The 20,696-nt window shown below is 46.1% G+C and overlaps 1 protein-coding gene across 1 annotated transcript; it reads left to right on the plus strand.

The window, feature by feature from the left end:
- The first annotated feature begins 3,076 nt into the window (after positions 1-3,076).
- On the plus strand, positions 3,077-20,305 carry C19H2orf16 (chromosome 19 C2orf16 homolog). The gene is made up of 7 exons (XM_051161802.1): positions 3,077-3,211; positions 6,753-6,783; positions 7,389-7,443; positions 8,052-8,147; positions 9,019-9,988; positions 10,042-10,084; positions 11,205-20,305. Exons 1-7 carry the CDS (start codon positions 3,077-3,079, stop codon positions 20,303-20,305), a joined length of 10,431 nt encoding a protein of 3,476 aa, XP_051017759.1.
- Positions 20,306-20,696: the final 391 nt, after the last annotated feature.

Here is a 20,696-nt window from a genome sequence, read left to right on the forward strand (position 1 = left end):
TAAATGTCTTGATTTCGAACCTAATCTCACAAAAAGTCAGTAATCAAACTCAGTACACACAAAAAAGGAAACTGGGGCCTTTGGGTATTCCAGACAAGAGAGAAGCTCTGTTCCAGATAGTATTCGTGAGAGAAAGACAATGCCAGTTAGACAGACTCCTTGGGATTCGAATGAATGCCACATCCATTCAAAGACCAGTGAGCAGAGGACTTTGGTTACACTCTCTCCCTGTGTTTACAAGAAAGAGTATGAGGAACCATGGGGGTGCTGGGTACCCTTTGGTGATGGACCCAACAAACACTAGGAAGGTGTCTGAACAGCCTTAGACTTAAGCTGTCATAAGTTTTGATATATCAAAGGCACCCGAATTCATCCCTATCCAGTCTTCAGGTGTCTACAACCAAGGCTCTCACTGTTGAGATCTGGCTCCCCCTTGTGGCAGAGAAATAGCCAACAAACAGATGCCCCAGGACCTACCCCATGGAGTTACAGGAACTTTTTTAGTGGCTAGGACTATCTTGGAATATTACAAGGGGAGGTTGAGAATCCAGGACAACAAAGGAAAAATGAGACAAATAAAACTTGGAAATGTTTTAAGGCTTCAGGGGTTATACGGAGTGAATAACAGAGAGTTGGGTCTTTGTCAGGAGATTCCAAAAGAGCTAAAGATGTTCAGAAATTTGTTAGAATGGAGTAAGGTGTGGAGCCATGCACCTCTGATCCCTTCACGTGGGAGGATGTGGTAGGAGACTGAATTGGAGGCTACTCAGCAAGATTTTCTCCCTGTTAAAAAATTATTCAGAGGCAAATGGGCTACAGCTTGCGTCTAAATACTAGCACTCTTTGGAGAAACCGAACATCTGAGAGGATGAAAACATCAAGAGAGTAGGCAGTGGTGATGACACAATGACGACAGGGGGCTGACCCAGAAGACCAGGACTGAAGAAGATAAAGGAAGTGATCTCTCCGATACCCATTTGCTGGACCAAAACCAAGAGGACTTAGGGTAGGAGACAGATGGATACTGAACACGTTTGAAGCCTAATATATTAAAAATGGAACTCATGACTATTGTTATTTTCACAACTTAGGACAGCTAGCATGGATCCTGAATATGTTATAGGGTGTGTAAGGTCAAAGAAGGGAGTTTGAACCTGGTAGGGAATGAAAGTACCAACCTGGTTCCACAAATGGTCTCAACACACACAGCTAAATGCCCAGTGTCCCCCTTAAACTCAAGGCAGGGTTTGTCCACATGGATTAAACCTCGTATGGCATATAGAAACTAGTTATAAAACATTCCTCTCATGGGAGAGGGAAGAACTGCTCTCTTTTCAGCTGGTGACTAACTCCAAAAATGAGCTCTGTTCTATAGGCTCCCCAAACTGCACAGTGATGGCATATATCCAAAGCAGGCAAAAGAACTTACCACAGAAAAAACTGAAAGGGAAAAAAAATGGAGCACCAAGATGAATAATGACAGTAATGAGCCGTAATACAAAGCACAAGAGAAATACGCACACATCCAAAGCAATAAATCTAATCGAACAAAGAATGAGGAGAGGGGAGGCAAATTTTTCGTGTACAAGAACTTCAAGTAATATGTGTGTTATGTTGTTCCTCCAGGACATGGGGACTCAGTCATGCTAGCCCCTGTACCTCCAACAGGAGATCTACAGACCACTTCCAGGAGCAAAGTATGAACAAGGGAAATGGTAACTTCAGGTAGAGAAATGCATCACGCACCAGCCTAAAAAGTACTTGGAACTGGGGTCACAAATTGATAGCATGTCAGTCTTGATATGCTGGAATATGAAGGGCATCCCACTGCTGTGTGTTCCCCATCCCCATCCACCGCAAACACATAATCTCAGTCTAAATGTAAAGAGAACATCACAGACACTCACATTTAGGGCCTTTTTTTTCTTTCCTTTTTCTTAATTTCTTTTTCTTTTTTCTTTTCTTTTCTTTTCGAAGTTATAAAGCCTAGGACTCAGAGGACTCTGGGCTTGGTGTTCACCAGCATGGTACTATGGATTAGATACTGAACATTTGTTGAGAAATATGAGATCCAAATAACAGCTGGAATTTACTTAATAGAAAGGCACTGATTTTTTTTTTTTTTAAAGATAGGAATTGTGTAGCTCAAACTGGCTTTGGCTTTGCAGTGGAGCCAAGGATGACCTTGAATTCTAGATCCTCCCACCTCCATCTCCCACGTTAGTCTCGTGGTCTTTACAAGTATGCTAGAGTTATATAAGATGTTAAGAATGGGGCTGGGGAGATGTCTCAGTGGTTAAGAGCGCTGGCTGCTCTTGCAGAGGACTTGAGCCTTGTCCTAGCGCCCCCTGCTGGCTTACAACTGTCTGCAACTCCAGTTCCAGGGGATCTGATGCCCTCTTCTGACTCTCAGGCATGCATGTGGTGCACACAGGTGCAGGCAAAATACCCATATTAAGGATTCATGAGCAAGGGTCAATGGGATTTACTGTACTATTGTTTCAGCTTTTGCGGTTATTCCAAACTAAAGAATAAAAACATGGCAGTGAGACAGTAGGTCCTAAGAGAGGGTGCTCTTTGAAGGCCACTACTCACTGTGATGTGTCTCAGGGCGACAGAAACTAGAGAACATGGAGACATATGGTATGAGAAAACCAATCACCTCAAAGTCTATGTGGGTTCCCACCTCAACTGTCCTAACTCTCTTCGATTCTACATGACTCTGTGTGCTAAGCTACAGTGTGAAAATTTGTGGCAGTGTACCCAGTCCAAACTTAGGACAGTGGCCGGGTCCAAGGAAAATGTGAGTCAGAACAAGCCATTTTGGAGGCCCTTTGACACTTTGCCTCATCACCCCTCCCTTCATGACAGCTTGTGTAGCTAGGCCCCAGAAGATTCCTGGATGGATTCTTCCCTGTGCTTTGGGCTCTCTGACATCTCAGTACAGAGGGCAACCACAGGGAAGGGGAGTGGCTGTGACCTGAGCGTGCACACTGACTGGGTGCCTGTTGTGATGTCATTGAATCTCAGCCTGGAGACAGAAACTCTTCAGTTGAGAGAGGCATAGCCTTGAGAAATGGCATTAGGTTGGGAGCTAGTTATCCCACTGCCTGCCAGTCTCAGCTTTATAATTCTCGTTTTGTTAGTTAGTGGAATTTTGGAGGTGTTTTCTTGGTGTCGGAGCCAGAAGCAGGTGGCACCCAAGACAAAGGTAGGTAACAGCCACTCTATCCTGGACCTCACTTCTCCACATGCTGGACCCCTGTAGGTTTGTATAAATGCTTAGCCTCTGGGCCATAGGAGGAAGTGACTGGGGGGAAAGGGGGAGTTGAGACAGCATGTCTCTCTCTGATTCACTTTAGAAGCTTTAGGCTGAGCATGGTAGTGCACTCCTTTCATCCCAGCACTTGGGAGACAGAGGCGGGAGGGTCTCTCTGAGATCAAAGTCAGCCTGATCCGCATGTAGAGATCCAGGACAGTAAGAACTACTGTCTGAAAAAAGAAAAGAAGAGGTGGAAGGAGGAGGAGGGAATTTTAGTAGTGGTGGCTGTAGCAACAGCAGCAGCTTTAGGAATACATTAAGAAGACACTGAGGAAGATTGTACTAGATGTTGAGATGTGTAGTGCCCTTTTTAATCCTATCTTATTTTGGTTCCTACTGCAAATCCCTTTTAATACCTTCCAACACCCCAATACAAGGTAGGAGAGAAAGATCAGCTACCTCCTTCAGCTACCTCCTGCTGGTTAGGGTTGTTGGGTTCTGTGGGGCAAGTCCAATCTTTGTTTCAGGATATCTCCAACTTCTTTTCAAACTGCATCAACAGTAACCAGGAGGAGCAGAGTGGAGGAGGGGGAGTGAAGGGTAGAGGAGGGGGAGTACAGGGTGGAGGAGGGGGAGTACAGGGTGGAGGAGGGAGAGTATAGGGTAGAGGAGGGGGAGTGAAGGGTGGAGGAGGGGGAGTGAAGGGTGGAGGAGGAGTGCAGGGTGGAGGAGGGGGAGTGCAGGGGTGGAGGAGGGGGAGTGCAGGGTGGAGAAGGGGGAGCGAAGGGTGGAGGAGGGGGAATACAGGGTGGAGGAGGGGGAGTACAGGGTGGAAGAGGGGGAGTGAAAGGTGGAGGAGGGGGAGTGAGGGGTAGAGGAGGGGGAGTACAGAGTGAAGGAGGGGGAGTGAAGGGTGGAGGAGGGGGAGTGCAGGGTGGAGGAGAGGGAGTGAAGGGTGGAGGAGGGGAAGTGCAGGGTGGAGGAGGGTGAGTGAAGGTGGAGGAGGGGAAGTGCAGGGTGGAGGAGGGGGAGTGCAGGGTGGAGGAGGGGGAGTGAAGGGTGGAGGAGAGGGAGTGCAGGGTGAAGGAGAGGGAGCACAGGGTGGAGGAGGGGGATTGAAGGGTGGAGGAGGGGGAGTGAAGGGTGGAGGAGGGGGAGTGCACAGTGGAGGAGGGGGAGTGCACGGTGGAGGAGGGGGAGTGAAGGGTGGAGGAGGGGGAGTACAGGGTGGAGGAGGGGGAGTACAGGGTGGAGGAGGGGGAGTGAAAGGTGGAGGAGGGGGAGTGAAGGGTAGAGGAGGGGGAGTACAGGGTGATGGAGGGGGAGTGAAGGGTGGAGGAAAGGGAGTGCAGGGTGGAGGAGGGGGAGTGAAGGGTGGAGGAGGGGAAGTGCAGGGTGGAGGAGGGGGAGTGAAGGTGGAGGAGGGGGAGTGCAGGGTGGAGGAGGGGGAGTGAAGGGTGGAGGAGGGGAGCACTAGCATTCTTCCTTCTCAGAGCCTCCACCTCTCTAGAGTCCTCAGAATTAAACTATCTGTAGCTGGCAAAGAACAATTCTAAGAGCCCACGGGAGGCAAATAGTTTGCTGCTGTGGACATTCTGAATCAGACCTATATCTCAAACCTGTGATTAAAACAAAAACATGTTTATATAACATAACTGAGCTTTTTGTTGTTGTTGTTTTGTTTTGTTTTTTCCAGACAGGGTTTCTCTGTGTAGCCTTGGCTGTCCTGAATTCGCTTTGTAGACCAGGCTGACCTCCAACTCACAGTGATCTGCCTTCCTCTGCCTCCCGAGTGCTGGGATTAAAGGGGTGCATCACCACTCCTGGCACCATTTAGGCTCTTTAAATGCACTCCAGGACACTGATGAGTTGGTTCAAAGAAAAGGAATAAATATTTGTTTTATTTTTATATTTATTTATTTACTTACTTACTTACTTACTTATTTGGGTTTTTGAGATAGAGGTCTCTGTGTAATCTTGTCTGTGCTGGACTCACTTTGTATAACAGCCTGAACTTGAATTCACAGCAATCCACCTGACTCTATCCTCAACTGCTGGGATTAAAGGCGTGTGCCACCATGCCAGGCTTTATTTGTTTTACCCTTAATACCCTTAAACTGACCCAGGGCATCATTGTGAAATCCCAGGAGTTTGCTATGTGCTAAAAAGGACTTACCGAATAGAATTGAAACTCTGTCTTCAAGCATCACTCGGCTTCTCATCTTCCCAGCCCCATCTCCCACAGCTCAGCAAAAGTGCACATGAAAAATGTAACAGGCCCCAGACCTTAGCACAACCGACTCCATGATGGAAGGGCCATTCAGCCTGTAGAACTCAGCACATAGACAGCACCTCCTGCCGAGACTTAGACAAGGGCCTGATCCATCAACGTCCGTAAAGTTCTGAGGAAACCTCAACATATACTAACCTCACTTTTTGGCTTCTGTAGTTCTGCTTCTGGGTAATTCTTCTTGTTAATTGAAATATTGCCAACCCAGAACATGCTTTTTGTGCTTTAAATCTTATCCTGGAAAAAACTTGAGGCTACAACTGAGATCCCGAACACCCAGTGTAGTTGCTGGCCAGCTAATAAAAACTTTCTGTTGGCATGTCTGTCCAGTCTTCTTCAGTGACTACCCCACAACAAAAATCACAATTTGCCATTCTCAGTGACAGTCTCACTTACTTGCCATGTTTTTTTTTTCATCCAGAAATCTGAAGACTCTTTATCTCTAGCACAAAATGGCAACTCATGGGGAAATTAATCAAGCTCTTCTCTGTTCACTGACATCTTTCTATTACAACATTTACCACATTAAAAAATGTGTGTGTGTGTGTGTGTGTGTGTGTGTGTGTGTGTGTGTGTGTATGTGTACACAAGCCTGTGCACATGTCGTGGGGCAGGTAGAAGTAGAGGACAAGCTGCAAGGGTCAGTTCTTTCCATCCACCTTGAAGGTCCTAGGAATTCAATGTAGGCTGCCAAGGTTTGGCAGCAGGCACCTTTACCCACTGACCACTGTTTAGGTGGCTGTTTCCCTTGCTAATGCAAGTCTCTAGAGTACATGGCTCATATTTATCTTTAGAGTTAGTACTCCACACAATAATCTAGAACTTAGTTTAAAAAAAAAAACAACTCCTTTGTATATGTGTGCATGCATGCACAGATGCCAGGGCATGCATGGGGAGGTGAGAGCACATCATGTAGAAATTGCTTCTCTCCTTTTACTATGTGAGCTCCAGAGATGGAACTCAGGTCATCAGACATGGTGTCACAGATATTATCTTGCTGGTATCTTAGTATATATAATAAATCATTCACAAGTAAATAAATGAGATGGTACCTAATGATATGGCTCCGGAAGACAACTGAGTTGATACTTGATGTGGGACATATCAATATCCATAGATCAAATGAGATGTGGTGTTAATAAAATCTCCAACCTAGATATTAACCTGACTTAATGTTTCTTTCTCTGTGTGTTTCTCTAGGCTTCGAAGCAACAGACCCAGAAGCTCACAGGTCAGAACAATTCTACCCCTTATTGCTACCTCAAGGCTGATGGCACATCTGCCTTAACATTCTAGTCTTTAACAGCAGGTGGAGGAAAGTGGGAAAAGAGGGTGTGACTGGAGAGTACACCATCTTTCTAACACCTTCCCATCCAGAGTCATGCAAACAGTCCATCTTCCCCCTTAGCTCCCTTTCTCATGCTTCTCTGTCCATGTATTTTTATGTAAAGCCCAAAGTACAGGAAGGAAATTCAGTGGGTCAGGAGAATAGATGAAGATAACCCCCAAGACTTTGATGAGGGTGGTCTGTTACCTTTATTCCTCTAGCATGGATTTGGGGTAGACATCTTTGAGGGAGAACTGTGTCAGGATCTCTGTGTCCCCCACTGCCACATACTTCCCAGTCCCGTGCTTCTAATGGGATGCTTACAGTACATGATGTAGAGAGCATAGCATGGACTATTAAAAGACTTGACAGCTGTGCTGTGCCACTAATTGGCTCCGTGATGGGCACGACTTCACCTTTGCCCTCATGATTGTTCAATGAAGGGGGTTCTCTTAGATGACATCAGCAGGCACTATGCTAAATAGCATCTTCTTTATTCCTATTACCAGCTTCAGAGGCAGAAGAAGCCAGGCTACGTTTTATCGGAAATGACGAAGTGATGGGGTAAGCAGAGTCTGACTTCAGTCTGTCCTACTGACAAAATGCCTGTGCTGGCTTGGTTCATGCCAACCTCATATAAGCCAGTGTTGTGTTGAAGAGGGCACCTCGACTGCCCCTTCCAGCTTGCCCAGTGGGCAGGACAGGGTGCATTTTCTTAATTGATGACTGGTATGGTAAGGTCCAGCTCACTGAGGGTGGTGCCACCCCTGGACTGGTGGTTGTAGGTAGTATGAGAAGGCAGGGTGAGCAAGCCATGAAAGCAAGCCAGTAAACAGAGTTCCTCCACGGCTTCTGCACCAGCACCTGCCTCATGGATCCTGACCTGAGTTCCTACTCTGACTTCCCTCAGCAGTGGAATATGATCTGAGAATTGTAATATGAAACACATCTTTTCCTCACTAGTTGTTTGTGGTCACAGTGTTTAATCACAGTGATAGAAACCCTAATGAAGGCACCATCTTAATTGTAAATGCTATAAGTAAAATATTTATACTTCAATTACTATAAGAGCAATGATCTCCTTCCTAGATTAACTTTTTATTTTCTACTGGGTTAGCGTACTGGGACTTTAATATCACTTCAGTTCCATTGACATTCTTTGCTGTGTCCAGTATTTCAGGATTGAATATTGACTGGACCCAGGAATACGCACTGTGGACAGTATACAAGCGTCTTGGACGGATCTTACGACAATTGGAAAATGCAAGGTCAGAAAACAGGGTTTCTGGGTGGCGGAGGGGGGGTAGATAAAGATTTAAAATGAAGGAAGGAAGGAATAAAATGGAATGAAAAGGGAGAGATAAAGAGAAAAGTTTGAATAATAGAACATTTCAGATGTATTTATGATGTTTTGTGCGTATGAATGTTTTGCCTGCATGTATGTCTGTACACCACAGGCGTGCCTGCTGCACCCAGCATCCAGAAGAGTCTATGTATCTCCTGGTACTGGAGTTACAGATGTTTTTGAACCAACATGTGTGTGTTGGGAATCAAACTTGGGTCCTCTGGAAGAGAAGTCATTGCTCTTAACGGATGAGCCATCTATCCAGCTCCCACAGCAGTGAGGTTTTGTTTGCCTGTTGGTTAAAAGTACATTTATATTACCCGTATTTTTTCCTTTTTTTTTGTGTGTGTGTGTGTGTGTGTGTGTGTGTGTGTGTGTGTGTAAAACGAGTGTGTCACTTCTTTGGTGCCATCCACCTTGCTTACTGAGATAGAGTCTCACACTTGGAATCACTGATTGGCCATGGCTGGCCAGTTAGTGAGCCCATGGACGCACTGGTCTCTGTTTCCCCAGCACCAGGGCACCCTGTCCTTTCATTATCATGTGGGTTATGGGCATGGGCCTCAGCTTTTCTACTTGTGTGGCATGCGCTTCACTGACTGACTCGTCTATCTTGCTCTTGATGGAGGAATTCTTCATGTAAGTGATTAATGTTTGTGAACGCAACTCCTTATCCCCCCTCACATCTCCCTTAGACCAAGCATATTTTGGATTTGAAATGACTATTCCCTTTCTCCTTCCTATTTTCCCTTACTGGCTCCTAAGAAAATGAAAACATTTCTCTTGTTTTTCAGGGAGACACTTGTGGAGCAAAGTCTACATGAGTCCCAAACTGTGTCTTCTTCCTCTGTCTCTGACTTTGTGGCTCAGAAGGTTGTCTCACCTGGCTACTGCTGTAAAAAGGGAAAGCGTTATAGTGAGTACAGCACGTCCTCTGGATCCTCCAACATCAGCTCGAGCCTGTCTTCTTTCCCTGTCCTTTATGAAGGAACAACTTTGCAATTCCACAGCAATAGTGGACCTGTTTCCCCTCCAAAGGCACCCTCTGTGTCCGGGAACCAAGGCACACCCCAGAGTACTTTTAAGATGACAGATCCTGAAAATTCAGGGTTTTTTCAGGATTTGTCAGTTCTTCCTCCCTTACATGGGCCAAATTCTATTTTGAATGAGAGCCCGGGACCGCCAGTACGGTCTCCACTCCAGCTCTCTCCTTCTGTCAGAGGAGACCTGGAAGGGCATATATCTTGGAAGGCTTCTGCTTTGCAGAAAAAACTAGTACCTCTGCCTGTGAAGAAATCTTTGGAAATGCTCAATGATCTGGCAGAGGTACCAGGGGTCTCTGAACAAGAGAGCCCCAAGACTCAGTTGCCTATACCCGTTCCTCAGAGAGCTGAGGAAAGTACATACAGATCTCCAGGTGTTTCATCGTTTCATTTACTGAAAAAGGATCCAAAGCACCTGTCAGAACAGAGTATAGAACAGAGGGTCATAGGTCTTCCAGAAAAGAGGGTACAGCCACAAAAGGCACAAGTACCTAAAGTGGAACTGACACCCAAGATGCCGTATTCAGCCAAAGACAGCATGAAGGTCACGCCTCTGCCACTGCGTCAGGTTGTGGACTTAATGGGAATCAGCCCAGAAGCACACTCAGAGGTGATCAAATCTGTGAGGTTTTTTCCAAAGCCATTGACTCCAGGACAGTCTCATCAGGACATGGACTCTTCAAAATTCACCCCATGGCGCAAAGAATTGGGCTGTTCAAAGGTGAGCTCAAGGCAAAGTCACAAAGTGATGGAGACTACTGTGTTGACCTCCAGGACCTGGCCACAAATGAAGACTCCTCCATCACATCACCAAGATGTGAGAACAACCCCAGGTGCACCAGATAAAGGGGCAGCACCTATAGGAATGAGCCAACAGCATCCAGTTACAGAATCCAAAGTGCCAGCTACATCGCCACTTCAAGAAATGGGATATCTGGGAGGACACACAATCCCACAGCCTAAGCTCATGGACTCAGTGAACTTGTCCTGGAACTCACAGAATATAAAATATGAGAACCCAGTCCTGGATCCAAGATTTCAAAGTATGAAATCTGTGGACATACCCACAGATTTAGTCCCAAAAAGTGCAAACCATGGACTGCTGACCTCAATGATGGTATCTACCAATTTGGCCCCAGAACCTCATCAGAATGTACACCCTGAGGAATTAACCCACATTCCACAATCACAACGTGAGGATTCCATGCCATCAGTCCCAGAGTCTCAGCTTCAAGGTGTGAAGTCGGGTTCTGTGCCATCAGCCCCAGAGTCTTGGCTTCAAGGTGTGAAGTTGGGTTCTGTGCCATCAGCCCCAGAGTCTCATCTTCAAGGTATGAAGTCGGGTTCTGTGCCAGCAGCCCCAGAGCCTCAGCTTCAACATGTGAAGTTGGGTTCTGTGCCATCAGCCCCAGAGTCTCGGCTTCAAGGTGTGAAGTCGGGTTCTGTGCCATCAGCTCCAGAGCCTCAGCTTCAAGGTGTGAAGTCGGGTTCTGCACCATCAGCCCTAGAGTCTCGGCTTCAAGGTGTGAAGTCGGGTTCTGTGCCATCAGCCCCAGAGCCTCAGCTTCAAGGTGTGAAGTCGGGTTCTGTGCCATCAGCCCCAGAGTCTCAGCTTCAAGGTGTGAAGTTGGGATCTGTGCCATCAGCCCCAGAGCCTCAGCTTCCAGGTGTGAAGTCGGGTTCTGTGCCATCAGCCCCAGAGTCTCGGCTTCAAGGTGTGAAGTCGGGTTCTGTGCCATCAGCCCCAGAGCCTCAGCCTCAGGATGTGAAGTCAGGTTCTGTGCCATCAGCCCCAGAGTCTCAGCTTCAGGGTGTGAAGTCAGGCCAGCTGAGAGTTGGAGCACAACCCCAAAGTGTACAACCTGATGAGTCGGCCCCAGATTCACAGTTACAAAGAAATAAATCAGTAAATTTGAATCCTGGTTCACAATCTCAAGGTATGGAACACATCCATTCAGCAGCACCACAGGACTTGCAAGGGGATATCAATATGGTGGAGTTGACCCCAAGACCATCACTAGAAGATACAAAATCTGTAAATTTGGCCCCAAAACAATGTTCACAGAACATCAGCTCTGATAAGGTAGCCCACATTACGGTGCTTGAAGACATGAAGGCTTCACTCGTAGAAGGTACAAGTTTAATTCCTGAGGCCCTGGTGGAAACTGTGAAAGTTGGTGAGTTGATCCCAAGCACACACCTTGATGCAGTAAAACTTTTAGAAGTGAGCCCCAACTCAAGTCATCACATCCCAGAACCAGAAGGGCTGACCCTACAGCAGCAAGCCTCAAAAGTGAGGGTGACCCCTGCTACCTGTCATCAGATGGTAGAATCTTTAGAGTTGACACGGTCGTCATTAGCAATGACTCCAGCACCACTGACCCCAAACTCAGAGTCTATGGAAATGAGCCTGTCACCACTCCAAGAAGGTCTTGAAACCCAAGCTGTAAAAGGAAGGAAAGAGACTCCAGAGTCACGACACGCAGTCAAAAATACTCCAGATTTGCTACCAAAATCAGAAGTGACAAACATAAACTCAGAAGGGATGGCTCCAGAGCCACAGCCCCCAGATGTGAAGTTGGCGCGTGTGACTCTAGAATCAGATTCAGAAGTTACTAACTCATCAGAAATAACTCTGAGATCAGAACACAAAAACCCAGTAAATATCAGATTGATATTGCCTAAACTGGATCACACACAGGGAACCACTGCAGAAACATATTCAGAAGTGGGGTCTCTGGGGTTGACTCTAGAACCAGGAGCACGATGCGAGAGATCAGAGTCATTGGCACAAAATTTGAAATCTTCAGAATTATCAGAATTAACCTCTGAACCGTCTACCCTAGTTGTAGAACCTACAGAGTTAACTACAGGACCCAAACCTCATATTAAAGATGTGATCCCAAGGCCACAGCTCCATAAAGTAGGATTTAGGCAACTGGATACAGAATCACAGTTCTCACATGAGCAATCTGTGAGTTTAACACAACTGTCATCTAGAGGAGTGGTAGAGCCTGAAAAGGCAAATCCAGAGACATGGCTACAGGGTTCATCACTAAAGGAATTGATCAAGGGGACACAACCTCCAAAAGTGAAATCCATGAATTTGAATGTAGGCCTACAACAGCCAATTGTCAACTCAGGATTGATTCCAGGACCACAATTACAAAGCATCAGATTTCAAAATTCATATCAAGGGTTAAACCTTCAAAGGGAAACACCAGTAAATCTCATCTCAGACCCCTCGTATCATCCTGTGAGACCTGATGATGTGACATCATTTTCTCCACAGCCTGGAATCAGGTTAACAGACTTTTTTTCAGATCCAAAGGCCCTAGAAGCACAACCACACCACGTGACACCTGTGGAGGTAAACCAAGAGCCATGCTTGCAAACTGTGAAAATTTCTGATCTGACCCCAGAGCCCAAGCACCATGGTTTCAAAAATACGCAGTTCATCCCAGGTGTTCTGCTTCAGGAGAGGAAGTCTCAGGGATTTATACCACAATCCCTAAGGCCACTAAGGCAGGAGCCACCTGCTCTGCCTACAGAAGGACAGGACCTTAGCAGAATGAAATCCGCAACACAAACCTCTGAACTGCGGTATCCAAGTGGGCTGTCTCTGGGTGTAAGCCCAAGACTGTGGCAACAAGATACTAAGTTTTCTGATTTGGCTCCAGGGCCAAAACTTGAAGGAGTCAAATTTGGGAAGCAAAGCACAGGACTGGTGCTTACTGGTGTAACTTCTGAGACTCCACAGTTAGTGACTCATGTTCCCAAACTAACAAAGATGACTCCAGGGTTACAAGATACGAGGCAGGCGAATTTTAACTCAGGGCCTCTCCTAAAAGATGTCAAATTTTTTGATGCACCAAGAACTCAACTTCAAGGTGTGAAAATTCCACAGCTAAACTTGGGCCCACAGTTAGAAAGTGTAAAATTATCTGAATGGACCAAACAGACAGAGAGACAAAGGATGAAGCCAGAGTTGACAGTACAAGAGTCTCTGTTTCGAGGCATAAAACACGTTACAGGGAATCAAGTACCTGGCTTTGAAGACAAAATGCCATGTAGAGTGGCATGTGATCCACAGATAGCGAATGCAGGATCGATGAGACTGACTTCTGGGATAAACTTAGCACACGCAGATCATTCTGAGTTGATCAGAAGACCACAGGCCCAAGGTATAGGATCTTCTGAATTGATCCAAGGACCTGTGGAGGTCTCAAAGCAAGAAAAGCTGACAGCTGTAGAGATAACATCAGGGCCAAATTTGGAAGCTATGAAATCTATGCAGTTAAGGTCAAGTTCAGAGCTGGGACAAGTCAAATGTATGCTGTCAGCTGCAGGGATGCAAGCAGGAGATAGAAAACAAGATAGGGAATCTGTGATTTTAACCCCAGGACAATGTCTAGGAAGGATAAAATCTACTGTGGTATCCCCAAGCAGTTCCCAGCCAGTAGATATAAAAACTGTGAGTATTTCAGGTTCAAGGATTAAAGACTTGAAAATTGTGGGTTTGTTTGGTGATATACAGCCTCAGGATGCAAATGCCATGGGTTTCAAACATGAACCACAGAAGCTCGGGGAGCATCCTGTGACCTCTGTATCAGGAGTGCTGTCTCAAGAGAATCCTATGGAGGGCGCTCAAGGGCCGCAACTGCAAGGCATAAAGCCCAAGGCAGTGACTTCACAACCTCAAATTACAGATAGGAAACATGCGGTTACCTCATGTTTGGAACAGCAGAGTCTAAAACCTGGGGCTGTGGCCAAAATACAAGAGATCCAAGGGATGGAATTTGCAGGACTAGCCTCAAAACAACAGCGTCAAGGGATGGAACCTATTGATTTAACTCCTGTACCTGGACAGGATGGCCAGATATTGATAAACTCACCTGATTGGAAATGTGGGACTTTCAACCAACTGAACAAACAGTTTGACTCAGATCAAGAATCCAAACCTGCAGATGTAAAATCCAGAGAGATTAACTCTAAGGTGCAATTCAAAGATTTGTCATTTGAATTGGCGCCTAAACCAGCTGTGCATAGGGTAGAAGGCAACGAGCAGCAACATGGCGTACAGGTGCCAAGTGTGAAACCTTGCCAGTTGACTCCAGCACCACAAATTCATCAGGCAAAAGTCTCGGAGTTAAGGTCCCAGCAACAGTGGCCAGGGGTGAAAACTGTATTACTAACTACAGAATCACAGACCGGAAGCACAAAGTCTACTCAATGGATACCAATATCTGAATTTCAAAATGAGAAACGCAGAGAGTCAAACTTGAAGTCACAGTCTCAAGGTGTCGGGCCTACAGAACCGGAGCCATCTACACAATGGAGAGGTGTGAAGTCATCTGAATTGACTGACAGGTCAAAAGATCGAGGAGAAAAATCTGTGGCATTTCATCTTGAGCCACAGTTGCAGCAAGTAAAAACCTCTCTGCTAGCAATAGGGCTTCAGAAACCAAAAACTTTCAACTTAACTTCAGAGCCACAGCCTCAGGGTCTCGAAACTGCGGAGGTAACCAAGGAGCCACGGGTTGAAAGTATAAGATCTATTCAGTGGATACCAGGACCTGAGTTCCATGGTGCAAAGTTCTTAGGACTAAACTGTGGTTTATCATCTCAAGGTGTCAAGTCTACAGAACGGAAACAATCCACACTGTTGGGAGTTGGGAAGCCACCTGAAGTGATTCTGGAGCCAAAACATCAAGGGAAAAAATCTGTGGATTTTAAACCAGAGTCAGAGCTAAAAAGGGAGGAAAATCGTGCATCAACCTCAGAGCCGCAGCCTCAAGGTGTGAAAAATGTGCCATTACAGTATGGGACACAGCTTGAAAATACAAAACCTGTTCAGTGGAGTCCGCTGTCTGACTTCCAGCTTAAGAAATCTATGCTGAATCTTGGGGTACAATCTATAGGCATCACACACAAAGAATTAAAACCCTCAGCACAACTAATAGATGAGAAGACGTCAGATCCATTGACTACAAGGCCCAAGATACAAGGCATACAACCTTCCGTGCCAGCCGACGAATATTCATCTCACAAGTTCAAAAGTATTGATTTTAATTTTGAGCTACAATTTAAAAGGATAAAACCATGTGACCCAGCATTAAGGTCAAAGGTCAGTGATATAAAATCAGCGACAGTCAAACCCAGGTTTCATTGTGAAGACAGGAACTCTGCTGAATTGACCCCTGGAATACAGCCACAGGAAGTAAAACCCCTAGGGTCATGCCCAGGAACACAGCCTCAAGATGTGACATCTTTAGTGTTGAAACCAGAGTCACAGTCATCGCAAGTGAAACGTGGGGTGTTTAGCCAAAGGCCACAATCGCAAAACAATAAAAACACAGAGTTGAAAAGTGCAAAAGTCTCTGAGTTGGCACTGCAGACAAAGCCTCAAGGTAGGAAGCCTGAGCTCCAGTCTGGGTCCCAGTGGCAAAGGGCAAAATGTCCTGACTTGACACCTGAAACAAAGTCCCAAAAGATGAAATGTGTCGAGCTAAGTCACAGCTCACCACTGGAAGGTAAGTCACTTACTGACTTAACCATGGAGACCAAAATACAAAATGAAATCAAACCTAATCTAAAGTTAGAAGGTGAGAAACCAGATTCCACGCCAAAGAAATTGATTTTAGGCACAAGGTCTGTAGGGCTTGATTCGCGCCCCCATTTGCAAGAATCAAAATACCCTGAGCTGGTCATGGGCACAGAACTTCAAGGTGCAGATGCTATGGGACAACACTTTGCAAGTATAAAATCTTCTCAAGTGGTAACACCGACAAAATCCCAAAGTGGAACATCAGTGAACTTCAATTTTGGACCACAGACACTAAATAAAAATCCATTTGAATTGGTTCAGGGAAAAAACATAGAACCTTCTCAGGTGTGTACAGAGACTAAGCTTCTAGATGACTCATCTCTGGAATTCAAGCATGAGCCTAGATTGCAAGGTAGGAAATCCAATGACTGGAGTCACTGTAAAAATGTTATGTCACCCAACACTGGGATGGAGGATGCAGACTCCTCAGAGTTGCATCCTGGTCCAGACCTTCAAGGTATAAAGTCTAAGGTGTTCTACCTTGGGCCACATTTCAAAGATGTGAATTCTGCATGTTTTCCCAATGCAGATTCTCAATATATAAATTCCAGCAGGTGTACACCTGGGTCACATTGGCAAGCTAGTAAATCTGCATGCGTTCCAGAGCCAAAGCCACAGTGTATAAATTCGGTGTGCACCCCTGCATCACATTTGCATGGAATGAACTCTTCCACATGCCTTTCAGGATCAAAATTGCATTGTATAGATTCTACTGGGTGCAACTCTAAGGCACGTTTTCAAGACGTAAATTCTTCTGCAAGCTCCCTAGGGTCAAGTCCCCAGTGTGCAAAGTCTGCTGAGTGCAAGCCTGAAGCACATTTGCAAAGTGTGGGTCATTCGACATCAGTTCCATCGGTTCCAATAGAATCACGGGATCAAATTATAAATTATGTAAGTGTTAGTCCAAAGCCACTAGATCAAATGTTAAAATCTGCATTGATTCCCAAACCACTGTTTCTGACGGCAAAATCTGATGACTTAGCACCAGGACCATGTCCTCAGGTTATCGAACCAATAGGAGTCACCACAAGTTCAAGCATTAAAGTAAAGGAGTGTTTGGATTTACTCCCGAGACCACATCTTCAAGAGCAGGAAACACCTATGGAGTTAACGCCAAGGGCAACTGTTGAAATGAATTCTGCAGAGTTCATCTTACAGCAGACATCTCCACTTGAGGAACCGACAGTGTTAACACGTGAGCAAAGGCTTCATGCTGAAAGATCTCTAGGGCTCAAAACAGAATCACCTAAGGCAATGGAAATTGAGGATTTGAATGAAGAACTGGTGTGTCCAAATAGCAACAAAGAAATGATGACATCAGAAAAACTACAAGCAGAGAATTACTTCTCTAGAGTCATACACAGCCCTTCAAACCCATTTATTACAGGCTCTGTCAAATCGACAGAATTTGGGCACCTTCAGGGATCTTGGATGCCAAAAGGATCAAGAACTTTGTCTATGAAGAACCTTGGGGTTGGTATTTTACAGCCTGCAGAGCCCTATACAGACTCTATTATTTTTAAATTATCAGCTCTTCTCTTGGCTCTCCATAATCAACCCCGTGATAAAGCAGAGAACACCGTGGGACCCCCATATCCTGAGATCTGGGAGAGGGACCTCATATCTAAGAAAGGAGCTAAAAAGAAGCACATGGAGGAATTTGGGGATTCACTCCATAGTGCTTCTCCGTATCCACTGAGATTCCTACCAGAGGAGTTTCAGACAGGAATAGGGACTCGAAGAAGCCCTTTGCGTTCTTTCCTGGGCAGACGACAGAATGTCTGGGAAAGCCATGTCTGCAGGCAGCGACTACCTAGGAAATATCTCTCCAGTATGCTGATGCTGGGGAGTGTTCTGGGAAGCACGATGGAAAAGAAGCTTTGCTCTCAGCCATTTTTAACAGAAGGATCCACTATGGAGATCTGTCGATCTATCCAGAATTTATTTGGGGTTCCAGATGAACTGATGGAATTTTCCCAGAGCCTGCTAGAGAGGGGTCCAAGAACTGTTTCACAGAATTCAGTTAAAAACTATATTCAGAGACATATTTGTTGTCACAAGAAGAGAACACCTTTGAAAACGTGGACACGCAGCTCCACCTCTTCCATAATACGGCAATACTCTGGCACTAGACTGGGAATAAAGAAGACAGACTCAAAGCTCAGTCAAACATTCCAGGAAGTCCCTCAGCAAGAGCCTGCCTCGTGTTCAGGGCCCCAGTCTCCTGCATTAGTGAGACCAGAGTCTACTCTTGGGATACTTTACAATATGGATGATCATCCTCTTTCCAGGAAGGAGAGTAAAACCTCACAGAATGATTCACAGGCAAGGACTTGTGAGTCCCTCACAGCAAACTCTCTCCCCCTGGCCAACACTGATATCTCAGAACAACTCAATATGCTAAAAGAACTGAAGCTAAAAGTAGCAGCAAAACTCCTAAGGAGTCAAATACCCAACAACGTCCCTCCGCCTCCATCGTCAGGTCTTGTCCTAAAATATCCTACTTGCCTAAAGTGTGGCCGATGGTCAGGGATTAACTGCTGTCATAAGTTCCAGTCTGCTTTTGGGCCCTCTCTTCTTATCTATCCGAAGCTCCACCTTTTAAGGACCCCTGAAGGCCATGGTGAGGTTCAGTGTCATCTTGCTTTTAAAGTGGAATCTGGGAAAAGACCTCAAGTCTCAAAGTACCGAAGAAGAAACCGAGCAGGTCCACGGAAAGGCACTACATTACCACCACGACAGAAACCTAAAACCTCTAATGTGGCTTCTAGAAGTCCTGCTCTTAAAAGAGATTTCCAGTCCAGTTCATCCCCATCTGCTGCTTCTGTCCAAGGCCACATTAGACAAACGCAATGGGGCAGCAGAGGTGTGGGAGCGAAGACAGAGGCCAAAGACAATAAAATTTGTCAGGATGGAACACGGGACAAATCAAGGCTCAGAAAGAGCTCTCCCTTAAAATATCCAAAGAAGACAACCACTAAGGGGCCTAAAACAGAAAACACAAACCTCTACAAAAAAAGTGGCATGACCAAAGAGAATCCTTCCAGAACACGGACAGATCTGTCTAAAAACAAGAGTATTACATCCTGTCAAGAAAGCACCAGTTCTTCAAAGAAACAGCCTGAGAAATCCTCCAAGCCCAAGTTCATCCAACTGCCTTTTCAGGGCCTAAGGTCTAAGATACTCCAAAAATCACTTAGAATTTTACATAGTTTTAGACAGAAGTTTGAGGACAGGACAAAGCCAGACAATTGGTGCTCAAGCAAAAATATGCACACCAAACAAACTGCCAAGGACTCTTGCCCAACACGGGCCAGCACGCCAGTTGCCAAGCACAGGGCAACAGGTTCGATCCCTAAGCAAGAGGACAAATTGCAGGAGACAAGTGACCAACGCACACAAGCTCAACAGTCGAAACAAGTGAACGCTCTCCAACCCAGACCTCTGCAGTTACAGAAGACCATGATCTCTAAAAGAGATGTCTCTATCCAGGATAAAGACAGTAGTCGAGCAAAGAAAAACTACAGTGATGACATCCCCATCTCAGAGCTTAAGTCCAATGTAGGAGCCGAATTTCAGGCCCAAGAGAAAATAGTGGCTGACTCCCCCTTGAATAAAACCCTGCAGAGTCATTTTAAAGAGAAGCGCACACAGGAGGAGGAACATCACGGCTTCTTCGGGGAGAGAGCCCTATGTTATAAGTCTGAAAGAGCCCATCGCAGCCTCTCTGAGAGAACTCCTCGAAATGTCTCTGAGAAGAGACATTACAGTCCTTCTCAGAGAAAGCACAGCAGTCCCTCTGAGAGAACCCTCAGAAGTCTCCCTGACAGGCGTCATCACAGTCCCGCACATCAAAGTCTCTTCAAGGAAAGAGGTCACAGTCAATCAGAAAGGAGACAATCTAGTCCTTCTCAGCAAAGCCCTTGGAGTCCCTCAAGGAGAAGCCATCAGAGTCCCTCAGGGAGAAACCTTTGTGGTCCTCCAGAGAGAAGAGGACACAGTCCCTCTGCAAAGAGTCCACACAGTCTTTCTGGGAGGAGCCAACAGAGTTCCTCTCCTCAGAGGTGTCCCAGTCCCTCAAAAAGCTTCTACGTTAATCTCACCCAGAGGACAGGAGGCAGTTCTTTGGAAAGGACCCATGGTCATCTCTCTGAAAAAACCTCTTCCAGCCCCTCTGGCAGGAAAAGTCATACCTCTTCTGAAAGAACGCCCTACTTAATATGCAATGACACGGTACACAGGCCTTCTTCCAAACTCATCCGCCGTCCTGAGCAGACTCACTCCAGTCCTTCTGAGCCCTTCAGCAGTCACTCTGAGAGGAGCCAGAGCAGTCCCACTGATATAGATACACAGTTGCTTTGGAGCAGGTTGTATGCACAAGCTGGCCATGAATCAGGGAGTGGCAGTAGCTGGTGCCATCTGGCCACCTGAGTGGACCTCATGGGATTATGTCTGTTCCCAGCATCCTCTAATAAACACCACGTACCGTAGCAGCATCTTTTTTCTTACCACGCTAGGCTTAGCTCCCAGACCACTCCCCTGCGCAGGCAGTAGGGATGGGAAGCCCAGTGCCTGAGTGCTCTTGGGGCCAAGGTTAGGCTCCTGAGGGTTAGTGAACCTAGACAAAGAGAGCATCCATTTACCTCAGTGGCAGTCTTGAAAGGCTGGCCAGGAAGGGTTCTCCACTGCTGGGCTGGAACAAGTGAGGCTAGCTTAGTCTGCATTCTGCCCTGGGTCCTGGGAGAAAGTGAAGCAGTAGAAATTTATCTCAGCTTAGAATCGTGGTCTGAAGGGAAGGCAGAGAGGGGTTAAGAGGGGAATG

This window comes from Acomys russatus, chromosome 19, assembly GCF_903995435.1.
Source record: "Acomys russatus chromosome 19, mAcoRus1.1, whole genome shotgun sequence".
In the NCBI taxonomy this organism is placed as follows: domain Eukaryota; kingdom Metazoa; phylum Chordata; class Mammalia; order Rodentia; family Muridae; genus Acomys; species Acomys russatus.